Source organism: Delphinus delphis, chromosome 15 (assembly GCF_949987515.2).
Source record: "Delphinus delphis chromosome 15, mDelDel1.2, whole genome shotgun sequence".
Lineage (NCBI taxonomy): Eukaryota > Metazoa > Chordata > Mammalia > Artiodactyla > Delphinidae > Delphinus > Delphinus delphis.
The window spans coordinates 78,242,417-78,261,103 of record NC_082697.1 but is presented as its reverse complement, the minus strand read 5'-3'; the positions used below and the strand labels follow the sequence as shown (position 1 = coordinate 78,261,103).

At 54.0% G+C, this 18,687-nt stretch overlaps 1 protein-coding gene across 2 annotated transcripts in view; it reads left to right on the top strand.

The window, feature by feature from the left end:
• CLIP2 (CAP-Gly domain containing linker protein 2) overlaps positions 1 to 18,687 on the top strand; it is a 76,397-nt gene that overhangs the window by 34,071 nt on the left and 23,639 nt on the right. For both annotated transcript variants that reach the window (XM_060032224.1, XM_060032222.1), the window contains exons 4-8: positions 11,331 to 11,455; positions 12,944 to 13,157; positions 13,797 to 13,994; positions 14,915 to 15,018; positions 16,979 to 17,039. In XM_060032224.1, coding sequence (XP_059888207.1) covers positions 11,331 to 11,455; positions 12,944 to 13,157; positions 13,797 to 13,994; positions 14,915 to 15,018; positions 16,979 to 17,039 — 702 coding nt within the window. The remainder of the gene's footprint in view (positions 1 to 11,330; positions 11,456 to 12,943; positions 13,158 to 13,796; positions 13,995 to 14,914; positions 15,019 to 16,978; positions 17,040 to 18,687) is intronic.

Genomic DNA, 18,687 nt, shown 5'->3' with positions numbered 1-18,687 from the left:
GATTGTCATACCGAGTGAAGTAAGTCAGACAGAGAAAGACAAATATCATATGATATTGCTTATATGTGAGATCTTTAAAAAATAGTACAAATGAACTTATTTACAAAACAGAAATACAGTCACAGACATAGAAAACAAACTTACAGTTACCAGGGAGGAAAGGGGGGGATAAGTTGGAAGATTGACATATACACACTACTATATATAAAATAAATAAGTAATAAGGACCTGCTGTATAGCACAGGGAACTCTACTTAATACTCTGTAATGACGAATATGGGAAAAGGATCCAAAAAAGACTGGATATATGTATATGTATAACTGATTCACTTTGCTGTACACCTGAGACTAACACAGCACTGTAAATCAGCTATACTCCAATTAAAAAAAAAAAAAAGACCCCTGGCCCAAGGTCGGGTGGTTCAGACATCTAATCAGCTAGAACCCAGAGTGGTCAGGCAAGCCGGCTTACAGTCTCACTGAGCTGTCCTTGGGGGTGCCTGGGATCTGAGGGCACCTGCTGGCCATGGCCACTGCAGGGAAATCAGGCCCAGGTTCGTGCCTTTGCTGCTACTTCCCAGCCGTGTGATGCTGGGTGATTCACTTAACTGGGCCTCATTCCCATTCATTCATCATCTGTCCATTCAGCAAAACGGGCATAGATAACTCCCGTGTGATACTTTCGTTGGGATCATTGAGAAGCTGCTGGCCGTGGAAGTGCATCGTAGTTACCAAGGACTCTGGCTGTGCAAGACCTGGGTAGTGTCATGTGAGTGCCCTGTGGGGTGGGAAGTGGAGCCCCTTAGGGTTATTGACCATCCCTGAATGCTCCTCAGGTTGGGAGAGGAGAGAGGTTTAACCCCAGTGTGATCCTGCCTGGAAATCCTCTTGCACCTGCTCCCCCCTCAGGGAGTGAGAACTGGACCTACTGAGCAGGGGGCACTCAAGCTGTCACGAGGCAGGCCCTGCTCTGGAAATCTCCGCCAGACTGCAGCCCTTCAGCAGGGTTGGCGGTAGCAGCAGACGGGCCCCAGTGACTTCCCAGCCTGAGACTGGGTTGCATCCTTTGGTTTGAAACACTGCTTTCTCCAGGGCGAATCCATGCCCAGCACTTTCTGCACCTTGTCTCTTTTGGTTCTCCCCGCTGCCTTACGCAGTGGGTGTTATCTGCCCATTTTACAGATGAGGAAACTGGGCTCAGCCCTGGAAAACAACCTGCCCAGGGCCACTCAGCCAGGAGGTGCTGGGCCATTCATTCCTTTATTCACTCATCAACTGTGACTGCCCTGGAAACAGGACATGCTTGGATTCTGGTGGGTTGGGGAGAGGAATTTGAAGGAGGGATTTACTTTCACCTCAAGGATGGGCCCCACATGCCCCACCCTAGTCCACAGCTTCCCTTGGGTTAGTCCTCCAGCCTGGACCGCTGTGCACAGCCAGGATCCAGCTGGCTCGGCCGACCCTGGGACTTGCTACTTCTCCCTATAAACACCTGACACAGCATCTTCCTATCCCTACCCCTCCCTTTAACAGATTATATCCTGGACATGAATGAAGGTAGAGGCCTGAGCTTATACAATTTGAGGATGGGGGCCTTTTAGGAAACAACAATATAAAAAATATTGCTTTCGCAAATTTTACAAATCACGTGATCCCATGAATGTATTGTCAGGGCCCTCCCGACTCAGAGCCTCCAGAGAGGCTAGTGTATGTGAGGGGCTCTGATTACCTAAGCTACGTTAGCTTCACCAGCCACAAACCTGCTTCTGACCCAGGTCAAAGGCATGAACAATATTTGTTATTTTTGAACATAAATAACAGAATTTATGTCCATTAAGTTACGCTGCTCTTCAGTGATACCTCTGGGTCCTGGTTTCATTTGGGCCTCAACACTACCCCAGGAGGTCCGAGTACTCGCCAAATAGTCGTGGGCAAGATGTTTATCCTCTCTCTGCCTCAGTTTCTTCACCTGTAAGATGGGGATGAAAGTTCACCTGCTGGGAATTCCCTGGCAGTCAAGTGGTTAGGACTCTGTGCTCACTGCCGGGGCCCAGGTTTGATCCCTGGTTGGGGAACTAAGATCCTATAAGCTGCACAGCATGGCCAAAAAAAAAGTTCACCTGCTGCATATGTAGTGTTTAGAAGGTGGTCTGGCTCCAAGTTAGCTCTGTGAAGTGTTAGCAGGTATCAGCATTAAAGTCCATGAAGGGTGGGCATTCTCCCTGGGCCATGGGGTCCTGGGCACAGGGAGGGACTGAGCTCGGGGAGCCTCTCTGAGGTCACACAGCGGCTCACGTCGGCCTGCATGTCCTTGGCTTTCACTGGCCGAGTGCTCGCTGGGAACGGAGCCTTGTGCCAAGAACTTTACACACAGAATCCATTTCCTCTTCAACCCTGAGGGGCCCTGGCCCCCGGAGGAACCCCTGGGAGGGTGACACAGGGGGAACATGCCTGACCTTCCTGGAATAGTGTCACTTAAATACTGGGCATCTTGTCACATGCCTGCCAGAGTGAAACTGGCAGAAGTTTCAGGTGTGGTTTGGAGTTTCCACACTGAGCTGCATGGACTCACCTCTTACTATCCCAGCTGCCCACGACGCACATGCGCATTGTTCCGTTTTACAGGCTGAGGATGAGAATCAGGCCTGAGTTTCCCACAGCACCCAGAGTGGAAGTGGCAGAGCTGGGCTGTCCCGCCTTTGTCCTTCCCGCCCTCGGCCCCTCCCCCGCCCCAGGACACACACAGGCACACACACGTGCACACACGCACGCACACACACACAGATAACCTTTCTGGCTAATCCCTGAAATTCCTCCAGCATTGAATCATTCTATTCCGCCCCAACTTCCTCTTCTGAAATCCTCCCTCCCCGAGTGCTCCCGTAGCTCGGACTGGGTGAGTTTGGGGAAGTACTCAAGGATCCTGGGTGTCTGGAGTTGGGGCGCATGGCAGAGGTGGGAGCAGAGAGTTGCAATGACTTGTCCAAGGACACGCAGACTTTTAGAACATGCTTGGCACAGCTGAGACGGGACCCAGGCCCACTGGCCCAGGCTGGTGGGACCCTGGCATCCCAGGCCACCTCTCTATTTCCTTCTACCTGGGAACACCCACCACTTCCTTTGGTCCTGGGCACCTTCCAGGCCCGGGGAGCCTATGGGGGGGCACTCAGCTGCCTAGCTGGCCGGAGACATAGCTGCTGTGTGTGTTCCCCAAGGTGTGGTCCCGAGGGTCCATCCCAGGAAGTGGGTCTGTCCGCGTGGTTTTAGGGATGGTGCTCCAGAGGCAGCAGGGCTGCTGCGGCAGACTCTAGAGCCAGCCATTGGTTTGGGATTTAGGTCGTGGAAGAGAAGAGACGTTCCAGGGGAATTAACGGAGAAGCAGGAACCGAGACTATGTAGAAAGGCAGCTTGAGAACTGGTGGCACAGAAGAGGGGTAGGAAGACAGCCCCACCTGGGGGCTGATCCAGACTCAGACAGGCCTGCTGGGGCAGAGACCACCGGGCCTTAATCACTCATCGTACAGGGAAGGACCGTGAAGGCCAGAAAGGGTGAGCGGTTGCCTGGGGTCACACAGCACATCATGGGCTGGCCTGGAACAGGAGCTCTGGGCTTCTATCTATCAGTCCTGGAATGTCCTCTGTATCCCCCCCACCCCGAGTGGATCCAGCAGTCCAGGTGGAGGGCTGGAAGTATCTTGGTAGCTACGGTTGCCAGCATGGGGTATGATCAGCAAGGACCAGAGGAGGCTGTCTCAGGAAGGAAGAGGCCTGGCTGGTTGCTTGTGGCTCCAAGAGGTGCCCCAGGGCCAAAGCCGCAAGGAATGGATGTCAGTGGGGTAATGGGAGAGCTCTGACCCCCAAAGATGTCAGATGGCTCATAGGTTGCCGTGGAGGGTCGGCTTCTCCAAAAGTAGGCGCCAAGGTGGGGTTTGGGGTGTTTCTTAGGGCTTTTAACTTCTGTGAAAGATTGGGCAGAGGGAGAAGTCAGACCGCTCTGCAGGCCAGACAGAGTCTCGGCCAACCTGGGGCAGCTCTGGAGCGAGATTGCCCATCACAGAGTCCCATGCTGAGCCAACGTGTCCGGGCCTTTCTGCCCCGGCCTTGCTCAGTCACCGCATGAGAGTGCCCCATCTCAGGCTAGGGGCTCCGCACAGCAGGGCAGCAAGGGCTTCCTTGAAGCGGGATCTGAGTGGAGCATCTCCAAGTACTTGAAGTCTCTGCCCCTTTATGTCCCTTCATGTACTGGCCACAGAAGCATCCTGAGGAGGGTGGGCCAAGAAACCTTTCCAGGGAATTGCCTCTACTGCTGACACCCTCTCCCGGCGTATCCCAAAGCTCCCTGCCGGTGCCAGCCTGGCCTTGCAGATAACCCAGAGTGTACCAGCCCGCGAGGCGGTCTGAGCAGCCCGGCCCCTCTGCACTGGGTGGGTAGGTTCTCTGCAGGGCTGTGTCCTGCCTGCTGCCCCCTCGGCAGCTGGCCTGGGCAGTGTGGGACCAGCCTCCTGAGAGATGAGGAATGAGGTTTTCTCTCTGCAGGTGTCTCCCTCTCTCCTCAGGCCCTGGTCAAGTTCCCACCACTCTGCTGAGAACTGATACCCAGCAGGGCCATCTGTAGTGTAGAGGCTGCAAGGTGGCCTCTGGGGTGTACAGGCCTGGGCGTGAGCTCAGCTCTGCCCTTCACAGCAGTGTCCCAGGGCAGGGTGCTGAGCCTCAGTTTCCTCATCTTTAAAATGGGCCTGATATTCCCATTTCGTAGGATTTGTATAAATTGAATAAGGAAGGGACTTCCCTGGCGGTCCAGTGGTCAAGACTCTGAGCTTCCACTGCAGGGGGTGTGGGTACCATCCCTGACTGGGGGACTAAGACCCTGCATGCCATGGCGTGGCATAAATAAATAAACAAACAAACAAATAATTAGAATAAGGAAGACTCCCGGCATGTAGTGAGCCCTCGGGAAAGGCTGGTTTTCTTTCCTTGTTCTGGGTGTTGTTTCTTCACCCCGGAGTCTTCACAGCTGAGGGGCAAGTGCTGTGATGCCCAGTGTGAGGCCTGGCTGTAGACGGGAGAGGTTTGTGAGGACCGGCCAGGGGGCATCCTGGGGGCTGCTGTCCTGGGTACTCAGGCAGAGGGAGCTGGTGTCTGTTGGGAGCGGGGAGGGGTGAGCAGGAGGGGACTCGGTGGCCCACCGAGCACACAGGGCTGCTGGGCCTCCGTGTTCAGGCTCTGCTAATGGGGGGCAGAGCCAGGTAAGGCAGGGGGCCCAGGAGGTACTAGAGCTGCCTCCTGCTTCCTCTGTGTGTCATGGGGCTTCTGGCTGGGTTCCATCAGGGTTCCATCCCCTGTCTCGTGTGTCAAGCCCTTAGTCAACATCTCCACTTAACCTGCATTAGTTTCCTATGGCTGCTGTAACGAGTACCATAAACTGGATGACTTAAAACAGAAATGTACGCTCTCCAAGTTCTGGAAGTTAGACATTTGAAATCCCAGGTGTTGGCAGGGCCATGCTGTCTCTGAAGGATCAAGGGAAGCATGTGCTCCATGCTCTTCTCTTGGGTCCTGGTGTTGCCTGCACTCCTCGGCATTCCTTGGCTTGTAGGTGCACTCCTTGAGTCTCTGCCTCAGTCTTTACGTGGCCTTCTTCCCTCCGTGTCTCTTCTCTTACAAGGACACCAGTCATACTGGATTAGGGCCCGCCCTCATGACCTCATCCTAATGTGATCACATCTAAAAGACCCTATTTTTATTTATGTATTTGTTTGTTTGTTTATTGGCTGTGCCGCACAGCTTGCAGGATCTCAGTTCCCCGACCAGGGATTGAACCCGGGCCACGGCAGTCAAAGCCCGGAATCCTAAGCGCTAGGCCGCCAGGGAACTCCCATAAGAGACCCCGTTTTTTAATCAGGTTACTCTCAGAGTCGTGGGAGTCAGGGCTTCAGCATGTCTTTTTGGGGAACACAGTTCAAACTATAACACACCCAACCCCCATCCCCGACCTGCTCCCCCGCCCCACCGTCCTCCCCCCATCCTCCCCATCTCAGTAAATGGCACACGTGTGTCTCCAGCAGACCAATCCAGGAACTTGGCAGTTGGCCTTACGTCCTGTTTTTCTCTCCTCCTGACCACGTGATTCACAATCAGGCCTCTGGTGCCGCCTCCAAAATACACCCCAGTTGGCCCCCAGCCCCCCGCCTCTGTGGGCAGGTCCTCTCTCTCCAGCAGTGGAACCGCCCCCTCCTGGGTCTCCCTGCCCCCAGCCCCCCGCCTCTGTGGGCAGGTCCTCTCTCTCCAGCAGTGGAACCGCCCCCTCCTGGGTCTCCCTGCCCCCAGCCCCCCGCCTCTGTGGGCAGGTCCTCTCTCTCCAGCAGTGGAACCGCCGCCCCCTCCTGGGTCTCCCTGCCCCCAGCCCCCCGCCTCTGTGGGCAGGTCCTCTCTCTCCAGCAGTGGAACCGCCGCCCCCTCCTGGGTCTCCCTGCCCCCAGACCACCACCTCTGTGGGCAGGTCCTCTCTCTCCAGCAGTGGAACCGCCCCCTCCTTGGTCTCCCTGCCCCCACTCAGGGCCCAACACTCCAGGAGGCCCCGTCTCACGTGGGATAAAACCCACCCATCTTCCCATGGCCCCCAGACCCTTGTGGTCTGCCCGCCCACCCTCGTATGATCTGACTTCGCCCTCCGTCCTGGCTGCACTCGGCCGCCCTGGCCCCCTTCTCTTTGCTCCTGTACCAGGCCAGTGCCTCTGCTGTGCCCTGCTGACCTCCTCCACCTGGGACTCTGACCCCAGGGCTCCCCACAGCTCACTGTCCCGCTTCCGTTAGGCCTCTGTGCCAGTGTCACCTCTTGGAGACGGGGCCCTCCGGTACTCTTCCACGTAGCCCTTGTCATCCGCCTGGAATGACAGCATTTGCTCACTTACTGCTGGGCTGTCTGCTTCCCGCCCTGACGAGGAAGGTTGTGGTGTTTTGCTCACATGGTTGCTCCCCCAGTGCCTGCAACAGAGCCTGGTGCCAGGAAGGCGCTCAAACCTTCCTGCTCAGTGAATGACTCACGGCCCTGCCGGGTGGTCCTGAGAGCGAGTGAGGTACCTCGTGTATGACGTCGATGCCGCAAAAGCTAATTGAGCCCCAGATGCCCCTCACTAGCTGTTCAGGTCAGCGACCGTGGACATGGTCAGGGAGGGTCACCGAGAGGGGCTGCTCACCTCTGTCCCCTCATCTCCCTGAAGGTGGCCCAGTGGCACCACTCACCTGCCTGTCTCTCCCAGGCAGCCTCTTTCCTACCAGGACCCCCTCCTTCCCCGCTTGCTCTGCTCTTCTGCCCCACCGGCCCAGCAGGTGCTGCCCCAGGCCTTGGAAATGAGCCCCTCACTGGACCCTCATGGCTGCCCTGTGAGACGGGGGGACTTGCCCCAGCCTCCTGATGGCAGAGCTGTCTGTCCTTGTGGGCGAGATGCATGGGTTTATTTTAAATGAGTCACCTGTTTTAACTTCCTCAGAGGAAAATGCCGGAGAATCAGATAAATTCAATCTGCCCACCTCCCTTGTTTTATGAGACCCGGGATGTAGTCGCTGTTTGGCCCAGGCCAGTGGGGATTCCAGCCTCACAGATAACCCTCAGGGGCTGGAAAAGGAGCAGGTGGGGCTCATCCCTCCGGAGACTGGGGCCCAGCCTGTCCCCCAGTGGGGGTGTGGGGAGGGACAGTCCCTTAGTGGAGCTACAGGGACTCTGGTGCATTGCTGGGGAGGGCCAGGATGCAAAATGCACAGGCACTTAGGAAGACAGCTTGGCCACTTCTTACAAAACTAAACATACTCTCACCACGCAATTCAGCAGTCCTGCTCCTTGGTACTTACGCAAATGAGCTGACATATCTGCATGAAAACCTGCACCCAAATATTTCTAGCAACTTTATTCCTAATTACTAAAACTTGGAAGCAACCGAGATGTTCTTCAGTAGGTGAATGGATAAATAAACTAAGGTGCGTCCAGACAGTGGAGAGTTACTCAAGGCTAAAAGGAACTGAGCTGTCAAGCCATGAAAAGACACTCAGGAACCTTAAATGCGTCGTATTAAGTGACTGAAGCCAGTGGGAATATACCACGTACTATATGATTCCAACTGTATGACATTCTGGAAAAGACAAAACTTTGGGGACAGTAAAAGATCGTTGGTGACCAGGGGGTAGGGGAGGGAGGGATAAATAGGTGGAACACAGAGCATTTTTAGGGCAGTGAAACTATTCTGTGTGATACTATAATGGTGGGTACGAGTCATTATATATCTCAAAGTCCATAGAATGTACAACACCGAGAGTGAACCCTAATGTAAACTGTGGACTTTAGTTAATAACAATTTGTTGGCTCACCATTGTAATAAAGGCACCCCACTGATGCAGGGTGTTAATAAGAGGGGAAACTGTAGGGGCGAGAGGTGAGGGGATATGTGGAAATTCTCTGTATTTTCTGCTCAAATTTTCCAGAAACCTAAAATATCTCTATAAAACAAAGTCTCTTAGGGACTTCCTTGGTGGTCCAGTGGTTAAGAATCCGCCTTTCAATGCAGGGGGTGCGGGTTCAATCCCTGGTTGGGGAACTAAGATCCTACATGCTGCAGGGCAACTAAGCTTACACACCACAACTACTGAGCCCTCGCGCTGCAACTAGAGGGAAGTCCACGCGCTGCAATGAAGATCCCACGTGCCACAACTAAGACCTGATGCAGCCAAATAAATAAATTTTAAAAAGCAACATCTTTAAAAAAGTCTATTAATTTTGTACAGTAAAGACAGGTTAAATATAATAAAAAAAGAAAGAAGGGAAAGGTCTCATACCTTGGAGGGCAGGGCCTGGCACACATGCAGTGGGATCTGGTGAGGAGGAAACTTGTCCATTTCTTCTAGGTTGTCGAATTTGTTGGCATGTAATTGTTCGTAGTATTCCCTTATGGCTTTGGGGATTTGTTTTGTTTTGTTTTTTTCCCGTGCGTCGCGGCATGCGGGACTTATTGCCCCAACCTGAGATTGAACCGGGGCTACCACAGTGAAAGCGCCGAATCCTAAGGCCACCAGGGAGCTCCTGAATTGCAAGGTTTAGAATTCATGTCTTCAATGTGCCTGGCACGTAGCCAGTCCTTAAGAAATGGTGGGAATAGAGTGAGTTTTAATTAGGGGGCTGGTTCCTTTCGGGCACACCTGAGGCATACTTAAGGGTGTCAGAGAAGGTAGCATTTAGAAAGTCCTATTTTGGTTCAGATAAACACAGTAGATAAACACACACATTTATTTTCACCCTTTCCTGAATTTGCACTAGAATGACAGTGAAGGGATTAAAAAAAAAAAAAAAGTATTAAAGCCTCAAGGACAAAGAGAACAGGAGAGGAGACAGCAGAAATACCACTGGAAACCCAGTGCAGCCCAGCACACAGGCAGCCGCGGGGAAAGCAGAGAAGCAATCAGTGTTTCCCTCAGAAGCCCCCTGAGGATGGGAAGTCAGCCGTATGGTGGCCTCTGGAAATGGAGCTGACGTTGTTTGAAAAATCTTCAGACTCCACCTCCCTGCCTAGGGTCCCCTCTGTGCGGTGACTGCCCCTCCAGCAGACGTCTGGGATGAGTGGTTGTCTCGTGAGAGGTTCAGAGAAGGAGTCTTTGGATGGGGGAACCCCTGGCATGTTGGACTGAAAAGGGAGGATTAAATGAACATGTCTATCCTAAAAGCTGAGCCCCTTTTTCCCACTGGCTTCTCCCTCGTTCAGCTCCTAGATCACTGGCGGCCAAGCCTCCACCCTCTAGAGGGCGCAGAAGCTGCTTCTCTGGGGAAGGTGGCCGGTCCTGTGAGAAATAAGAGAAGGTGATACCAGTGTCAAATCTGAACAGAAGGCCACGGAATATAAATACGGATATTGAACAAAAAAGCCTGGATAATGAAAAATCTGATTGCAGATACAAGAAACATCACAGAAGTACTAGAAGATAAATTTAAGATAGAAGTACTAGAAGATAGAAGTACTAGAAGATACATTTAAGGAAATTAAGTTTAATAAATTTATTTAATGGAGTCTGATCAAAATGAAGCCATCACTGCGTGGCAGGGGTAGAAACCCAGTAGGGGTGTGTGCAGCCTGGTGATGGGGAGGCAACGCCTGCCCTTCCCTGATGAGACGTAGATGGATGTCACCCCCAAATTGAAAAATTGACAAGTAGCAATATTAGCGTGTCATTTAGAAATATGGAGGTCAACACCAAAAACTTCATCTTAAAGAGTGAAAGTGCTTCTGGGGAGAGGTGGAGAAACTTACAAGGTTTTTTAAGGCTTTGGAAGTGTATATATATATATATATATATATATATATATATATATATGTATATGTGTATATATATATATATATGTAAAACTTTATGTATATATATAACTTGAATTGAAAGTTTTTTAAATCATTGTTACAGTAGTATTCCTGATTATTGGCCTGTCCTGAGTTATTTTAATTGTGGTAAAATACACGTAACGTAACATTTACCTTCTTAACCATTTTTGAGCGTACAATTCGGTAGTATTAAGTATATTCACATTGTTGTGCAACAGGTCTTTTTCATCTTGCGAAACTGAAACTGTATTCCCATTAAACAACTCCCCACTTCCCTTCCTGCCCAGCTCCTGGCAACCTCCATTCAAACCATTTTTTTTTTCCTTTTGGCCGCACAGCTCGATCTGTGGGATCTCAGTTCCCTGATCAGGGATTGAATCCGGGCCCTCGGCTGTGAAAGCGTGGAGTCCCAACCACTGGACTGCCAGGGAATTCCCTAAACCATTTTTTTTTTTTAAACATCTTTATTGGAGTATAATTGCTTTACAATGGTGTGTTAGTTTCTGCTTTATAACAAAGTGAATCATCTATACATATACATATATTCCCCATCTCCTCCCTCTTGCGTCTCCCTCCCACCCCCTAAACCATTTTTAAGGATAACGTTTATTGAGACTCTAGTATGCTCCAGACACTGCACATTCAGTACTTAATCTTCACAAAAGCCATTTTGACAGATGAAGATGCTGGAGCTCAGAGAGGTTAGGTAACTTGCCCAAGCTCATACAGCTTGTAAATGGCAGGGTTTGAACGCAGGTCTGTCTTCCTGACTCCAGAGCTCTTGCTCGGGACAGCCCTGGGAAGCACTGTTTATACCTGTACCCCTCCCAGCTGTCCTTGGGCCTCCTCCTCATCTCCCCTTGCCCTTGCACACTGGAAGGGAGGCGTGGGATGAGCCCGGGCACCTGGGTGCCTGTGCCCTCTCTGCAGTTCCCACTGCATCCTCTGGACCTGAGTCTCTCTGTGTGCCTATAGGTTGGTGGGACGAAGACTGGTGTGGTACGGTACGTCGGGGAGACAGACTTTGCCAAGGGCGAGTGGTGTGGCGTGGAGCTGGACGAGCCCCTTGGGAAGAATGATGGGGCAGTGGCGGGCACCAGGTATGGTGGGGAGGGAGGAAGGGAGTCCTCTTCTCCTAGGGTGGGTGCAGGGGTCGGGGTTGGGGCATCTGAGAATGCCAGTGTTAAGCATCTGGGTGGCTGTGCCAGATACCATGTACAGATGCTACCACCTCCCTTCTGTCATAGCAGCTCATAGAAGCAGGTGGTGGGACTATCACCCCCATTTTACAGATCAGAGAACCAAGGCCAGAGAGGTCATTGCCCAAGGTCACACAGAGAGTCACGAGCAAGCGCTAGGAGAGTCATCTGTCCCTGGGTTCCCCTCCCCCTGCCACCCATGACTAAGTGAGGTGGGAGCACCAGAAAAGGAGAGGCAGGGGTCCTGCCTTCTGAGAGTTGCCCTGGGTGACACAGGAAATAATCAGACAGTGCTTGGTGCTCTACAGCCAAGGTTAGGGTCACAGCTGGGTCCCAGGTTTCTCAGCATCTCTGATGAAAGGGAATTGACTGCCAGGAATGCTGGGTTGAGAGGGTCTAAGGCCATGCTGGGCCCTTTGAGGGGGGGCGTTGATGCTGTGGCTGAGCAGTGTCGGGGGTGTGGGGTAAGGCACGGTGGCCTGCGAGCCTGTGTTGGCTGTCCCTGGGCTAGGTTCTGTCATCCAGGTGAGGCTGCGACAGCTCTGAGAAGGAAGGTGTGCTAGGCTGGGGGTCAGGCTGCACAAAGACCTGAATGTGGGAAGAGGCAGGTGGGGTGGCAGTTTCAAGGTGAGCGGAAAACTGGACAGAACTAGGTCCCTGGTCCCACGTGGAATCCATGGCTAGAGAGGTTTTGAGAGAAGAGGATCCAGACTTCCATGACAACACTTGCCTTCCTGTTTTCAAGACGGATGTTTCTCTCAATTTACTCTTGCTTTCAGAATCCAGGGACAGGTTGGGCAGCATCCCTCACCCCACGCCTAAGGTGCTTCCTTCAGGCTTCTGCTTCTCCATTCGGGGCTCCATGGGCAGAGAGCCTTGGGGCTGGGGGTGGTCCAGAGGCAGCCATGAGAGTGGGGCTGCAGATACGGCTGGGGGCCTCTGACTGATGTTTGGGAGACAAAGCACAGTGGGCTTTGGAGTCCACTGGGTCCAGTCTCAGCTTTGCCATTTAACCAGCTCTCTGACTGTGGGCAGGTTACTTAACCTCTCTGAGCCTAAATCTCGTCTGTGAAATATGGATAACAATAGAGTGGTTGGGGGATCGAAATGAGCATTTTTGTAAAGGGACTGGCATAGAGCAGGTGCTCGGTAATTGTTACTCCCCCATCCCCCAGAAATATGCCCAACCGCTGTTCATGGCTATGCAGAACATCAGGCCCTGCTCACCTCTATTCCCTTTCTGGGAGTCCTGTCTATTGGTCTTAGGGTGTGGGTGACGGGTCCCCCAGGAGAAGCCTCTCTCTGCTGGGCTCTGAAGAGGTAGGGGAGGCAGGCCAGGCTCCAGGCTGTGGGGTTGTGACAGCAGCATGGTCTCTCCTACCTCTCCAGGTACTTCCAGTGCCCACCCAAGTTTGGTCTGTTCGCGCCCATCCACAAGGTAATCCGCATCGGCTTCCCATCCACCAGCCCAGCCAAGGCCAAGAAGACCAAGCGCATGGCCATGGGAGTCTCGGCACTGACCCACAGTCCCAGCAGTTCCTCCATCAGCTCTGTCAGCTCTGTGGCCTCCTCCGTGGGGGGCCGGCCCAGCCGCAGTGGCCTGGTGAGGGATACCCTGGTGTGTGTATGGGAGTGGGGCGGGGACAGAGAGACCCAGTTGTCCCCTGACTTGCTCTGGTTCCGGGCATCCGTCAGTTTGGAGTTTTTGAACAAAGATGAAAGTATATATTTTTTAACAGAGAAATTGACCCATTTACATTTATTGTTATTTTTATATTACCGATTTGTCAGTAGCTTAAGCCCTTCCCTGGGAGTTAAAGAGGGTCATACAGAGGCAGGGCAGGTAATACAGGTGCACACAGGTGATACAGGTGCAGGGCAGGTGCTTTAGAAAGGCTGGCACAGCCACCTTGGGTGAGGAGGGAAGGTGAGGTTGCCCTTCCAGCAGAGCTCTGTCTACACGGGAGGTTCCTTCTAGTCCAGGAGAAGGTGGCCCAGGTGAGAGAGCCCACCTTGAGGCAGACCCCCAGGGGCTGTGACTCTCCTGAGAGAGGAAGTTCTCTGGATCGCAAACATCATGATTCCCTCTACATAACTAGGCAGAGTGTCTAGGGCCCTGGGAGGGGAGGAACCGAACCCCAGGAGTTGAGGCACTTGGGCCCCCCACTTGCTGGGTAGTGGTGGGTTGCCTGGACGGTGCTCTGCATCCCTGAGTCCTGCCTGCACCCACGCCTTCCTGCAGCTCACGGAGACCTCTTCGCGCTATGCCCGCAAGATCTCGGGCACGACTGCCTTGCAAGAGGCGCTGAAGGAGAAACAGCAGCACATCGAGCAGTTGCTGGCTGAACGGGACCTGGAGCGGGCCGAGGTGGCCAAGGCCACGAGCCACATCTGTGAGGTGGAGAAGGAGATCGCCCTGCTCAAGGCACAGCACGAGCAGGTGGGTGGCAGGCAGGGCCACGGAGCACCCGGAGGGCACCAGCGGTCTCCTCGGGCCAGTCTTGTCCCTCAGTCACGCTCAGTGAGCAGAACTTGGGGTGTGCAGAGAAAACTGAGACGCATGTTACCAACACCCCTCATCCTCCTGGTGAATTTCCTTCCAGTGGTAGGTCCACATTCCACCTCCAGAACCTCGATACAAAGTTGCGTGTCCTGCTTTTTCCTACTTCTTATAGTGCGAGCACGATTTCTAGGTCATGGAAAATTCTTCCCCGTTTGAAGGACTGCGTGGCCGTCTGTTGCGGGCCGTGTCCTTACTGACGTGGCCTGTCCCCTGCTGGTGTTTAGGTTGTTTTCCAATTCCTCACTTTTTCTAAATAATCCTGATGTAAACATTTTTGGGGTACCTCTGTCCACATTTCAGACTGCTTTCGAGCAGGTTGATTCCTGGGTTGGGTTTCAGGGAAGGAAGTCCTTGCCCATAGCCTTGGCTCTGCTGCTGTCATGTGTCTACCCTTCCCTGCTGCTTGTTCCCCACGTGGGAGCTCCCTCCGAGGCCCCTGTCCCCATTTGGAGCCAGGCTCACTCTTCCCTCGGGTTCTGGAATTACTAAGGCCAAGCTCATGTGTGTGCCGTGACAGGGGCCTTGACAAGACAATAGGTCTTAGGCCCTCAAGGGCTGAGGGAGGTGGCAGGGACTGGGGGCAGGTGGACCTGAGGTTCCCGTCCCTGGCACGCAGCCGGCCCTCTTCCCTCACATCTAGGTCCACGGTTCCGGTCAGACTAGGGCTGGCAGGGGAGTAGGGGTGGCTGGGTTCCAGGCCTGGCTCCTTGCACCCCCTCCACACCCACCCCTCCCCCACCTGGCTCCCGGTCCCCAGGAGGAGGCTGACCCTGTCCTGGCCCTCGCTTGGGGCCCAGTATGTTGCAGAGGCAGAGGAGAAGCTGCAGCGGGCCCGGCTGCTGGTGGAGAGCGTGCGGAAAGAGAAGGTGGACCTGTCCAACCAGCTGGAGGAGGAGAGGAGGTAGGTGCCGCTCCTGTCCTGGTCCTGGCGGGACACTTTCCCAGAGCCTTGTTAAGGATGACCAGGAAAAGCAAGGCTCGGGACCAGCAGGCACAAACCCCGCCTCCACCACGTACTGGCTGTGTCACCTGGGCTGGTGACATGAGCTCTGCGGGCCTTAGTCGTCTCATCTGCGAAGTGGGGTGATGATCCCCATCTCTGCAGGCTGTTGGGAGGACTTACGAGATAACTCCAGTAAAGCACCCAGCATGACACTGAGCACATGGGAGACACTACATACGTCACTGTTTTCCTTCCTGACATGGGGTTCACCGTTCCTGCCCAGCTCGGCTCATGCAGCATCATGAGAACGCCCAGGCGGGTGGGGGGACCTCTCACTAGGGAGACGTGCATCCGATGTCCCCACCCCGTGACCCAGTTCAGCGCAGGGAACACCCCTTCTGCATCAGGTCCCTCACGTGGAGCTCACAGCCCGTGTCCCGAAGCTTCATTCCCATTTCATGTGTCAGGAAACCGAGGCTCAGAGAAGCAGCAGGAAAAGGCCCCTGGAAACACCTTGCGCCTGGGGCTCAGCCCCGGGGCTGGGGGCGCTTTACCTGCTCTGTCTCTCTCTGGCTCACAGTTAGCCCAGGAGGCAGGTTTTGCCCCCCAGGTCACAGAAAAGGAAACTGAGGCTCAGAGCAGGGAACGGACTTGCCTGAGGTCACCAGCCTGTTAGTGGTGCCACTGGCTCTTGCTGTCCTACCAGTGGCAAGTGGGAGTTGTGTTCCCTCCGTGTGGGGACTCTGGCCTGACTTGGTCCTGGGTCACCTGGTGGAACTCAGAGCTGACTAGGGCCTGACAAGGGTTTCCCTCAGCCCAGAAGCCTCTCTTTGTCTCCTAGCTGCTGACACACAGATTTCTGCAGCTTCCTCTGCTCCCCTGCACAGTAGCACCTCCCAGACCCAGCCCTCCACCTCCCCCCGACTTGGGTCTGGTTTTGGGCTTTCAGCTGAGGCATGTGCTCCACGAGCTGTTGTTACTGTCTGACTTGGAGACAGGAGGGCTTATTCATATCTGCCTGAGAGGGTCGGTGGGGCCCACGCATCTGGTTCCCATGGCAACTTGCCTGATGCCAACAAACAAAAACAGATCTTTGAGACGTCGTGGGAGTTGTGTTCAGGAAGGCCTGGGTGCAAGTCCCAGCATTGCCCTGCACTTGCTGTGTGACCTTGGGCAGGTCACTGGCCCTTTCTGGGTCTTAGTTTCATCCTCTGCTGGGAGCTGTCACGAGGCCCCAGGAGTAGCAGCTTTGTGAGCTGTAATGTGCCTGTGTCTCTTCCCTGTGCTCTCTCGGGGGTGGGTGGGTGTCTCCTTGAGGGTGGGCCCCACACTTGCAGCAGGGCATTGGGGGCCCTCCACATCAGGGAGCAGCCCAAGCAGTGGGGGCTGGGGCTCTCGGCCCTGATTTTGAGGGGAGGGAACGAGAATGGGGTCAGTAGGGGAAGAAGCCCACCTGGCCTCCTTCCCCACAGACTGTTCCATGCGACAGGTCTGTTCCCTGCTGTGATGAAAACAGCTGTTAGTGCCTCCATTTACTATCCATTCTGTTTTTTATTTAACCACCCTAGCGGGGAAGGATGCTGCATTAAACATTCCTATTTTATATGTGTATTTTTTTTATTTTTTTAATTTTTTTGCAGAAGGAAGGATTTATTTCTTGCAGCAAGTAAGGAGAACACTGAGGATCTTTCCCAAAGCAGTGTCTATTTTAGAGAAGCCAGTGTTCTCTGTGTAGAGCATGGATCAGTAATTTGGGAGGGCTGGATGTTTCCGGGAACTTGGGGCTCTGGGCAGTGTCTTCTGCATAATCTGAGTGTGGACTTTGGGCCACCTGTGGCCTTGGCTCTCTCTGCTATTGCTGACTTGGCAAAGCCCACCCCTCTGGGTGATGCTCACTCAGCCCCCTCTCGCCCTGCAGGAAGGTGGAGGACCTGCAGTTCCGAGTGGAGGAGGAGTCCATCACCAAGGGAGACCTGGAGGTAATGGTCAAAGGCCCCCCCACCCCAGGCTTGCACCCCAAGCCCTGCCCTCGAAGGGCAAATGGCCATGAGGTCTAGGCAGCAACTCTGGGCCCCCTGGGAGGGGGGGGGTATTGCAAGGAAGAAATGGGGAAGGGTCTAAGATCATACCCTGGCGGGGGGGGTTGGGGGGTGGCGGTCATGAGAGACTCAGGTGTCAGAAGTGGGAATGGCTCAGCTCCAGGAGCCCCAGAGGGACCATGCTTCCTGTGTCAGCAGCTGGGTGGAATGGACCCAAGGCATCCACAGAGCTGGGCCTGAGGACATAGTGGCCAGGCTCCCCCATCCCTTCTTTCTTGGGCAGTAGCCCTAAAGGTGTTCCCTGGGCCCTTTGTTCATCTTGAATTCCACGTAAAATTTTGGCTGGAAATAGCTTGTGGTTGAATCACAGAATTTATAGACGGGAAAACAGGCTCAGAAAGGCAAAGGGACCCTCCCAGTCATGGAGCAAGTCAGCAGCCAGTGGGACCAGGACCCAGGACTCCTGACTTCTGCATCCAGCCCATAAGAATGGCTAGTTACAGCGCCTCCTCAGTTATAGCACCTGGACGAGGGGTCTGGACCTTTCACTCTCACTCTGCAATCCAACCCACCCTTTCTGAGCTGAGGGATGAAGGATGCTCACATCAATGAGTAAAGCACTTAAGGATCCCTGCCCCCCAAGACAAACACTAGCCCCCCTCACCAAATCATTTGAAGACCACGGGGCTCATTAGGCCTGCTCACAGTTGGGTGGGCAGGAGTGCCTTTCCACTGAGACCCTTCCTGCTCCCTGGGAGGTGACAAAAGACAAGGACTCCCAGAACCGTCAGATGGGGCAGGGGGCAGTCAGTTCAGTCCCTCTCCACACTCTGGTCCTGGCCCTAATTGGCCTTGGGCAGCCTCTTCCTTTCCCTGGGCCTCTGTTGGCTCCTCTGTAAAATGAGGAGGTTGAACTAGGTCAGTGGTTCTCAGACTTGAGAATTCATCACCTAGAGGGTGTGTTCAGACACGAAATGCTGGGCCCTGACCTGAGTGGCCGTTCGGTAGGTCTGGGTGGGCCCTGAGAATCTGCATTTCTAACAAGTTGCCAGGTGATGCTGGTCTGGGGACCATGCTTTGGGAATCACTGCACTAGATCATGTCTGAGCTCCAAGGGGAAATTACGGTTTCTGATTTTGTGACAAAGCCGTGTTAAGACCCCTATGACTTCCAACGTCCAGCAGAATTGTGCACATGGCTGTCCTGTCCCTGGATGACCACGGCTTGGGGAGAGACATGTGTGATCTAGGGTCACGGACAGCTGCTCCTGTTGAGGCAGGTTTTGCTGCCTGAGCTTAAAGGATGGATACTGGGGCACAACCTGGTGTAGGGACCCCAGCCTGGTATCAGGGTGTTCCAGTGTAAGTTTCCGTCTTAGCCAAGGGGGCAGGTCATGTGGTGATGTGTAGCAGGCTCTCCTGCTGGGCGGCTGCCCTTCTGCAGAGGCTGGGCGGGGGGGCTTCTGGGAAAAGCACCTGTGGTTGCAAAGAACAGAGACCCCTCCTGCTAAGTCCAGTCATCCGGGGGTTACTGAAAGGCCGCAGGGAAGTCTCACAGCCCCAATGGCAGGCAGTTCAGGGAACCAGAA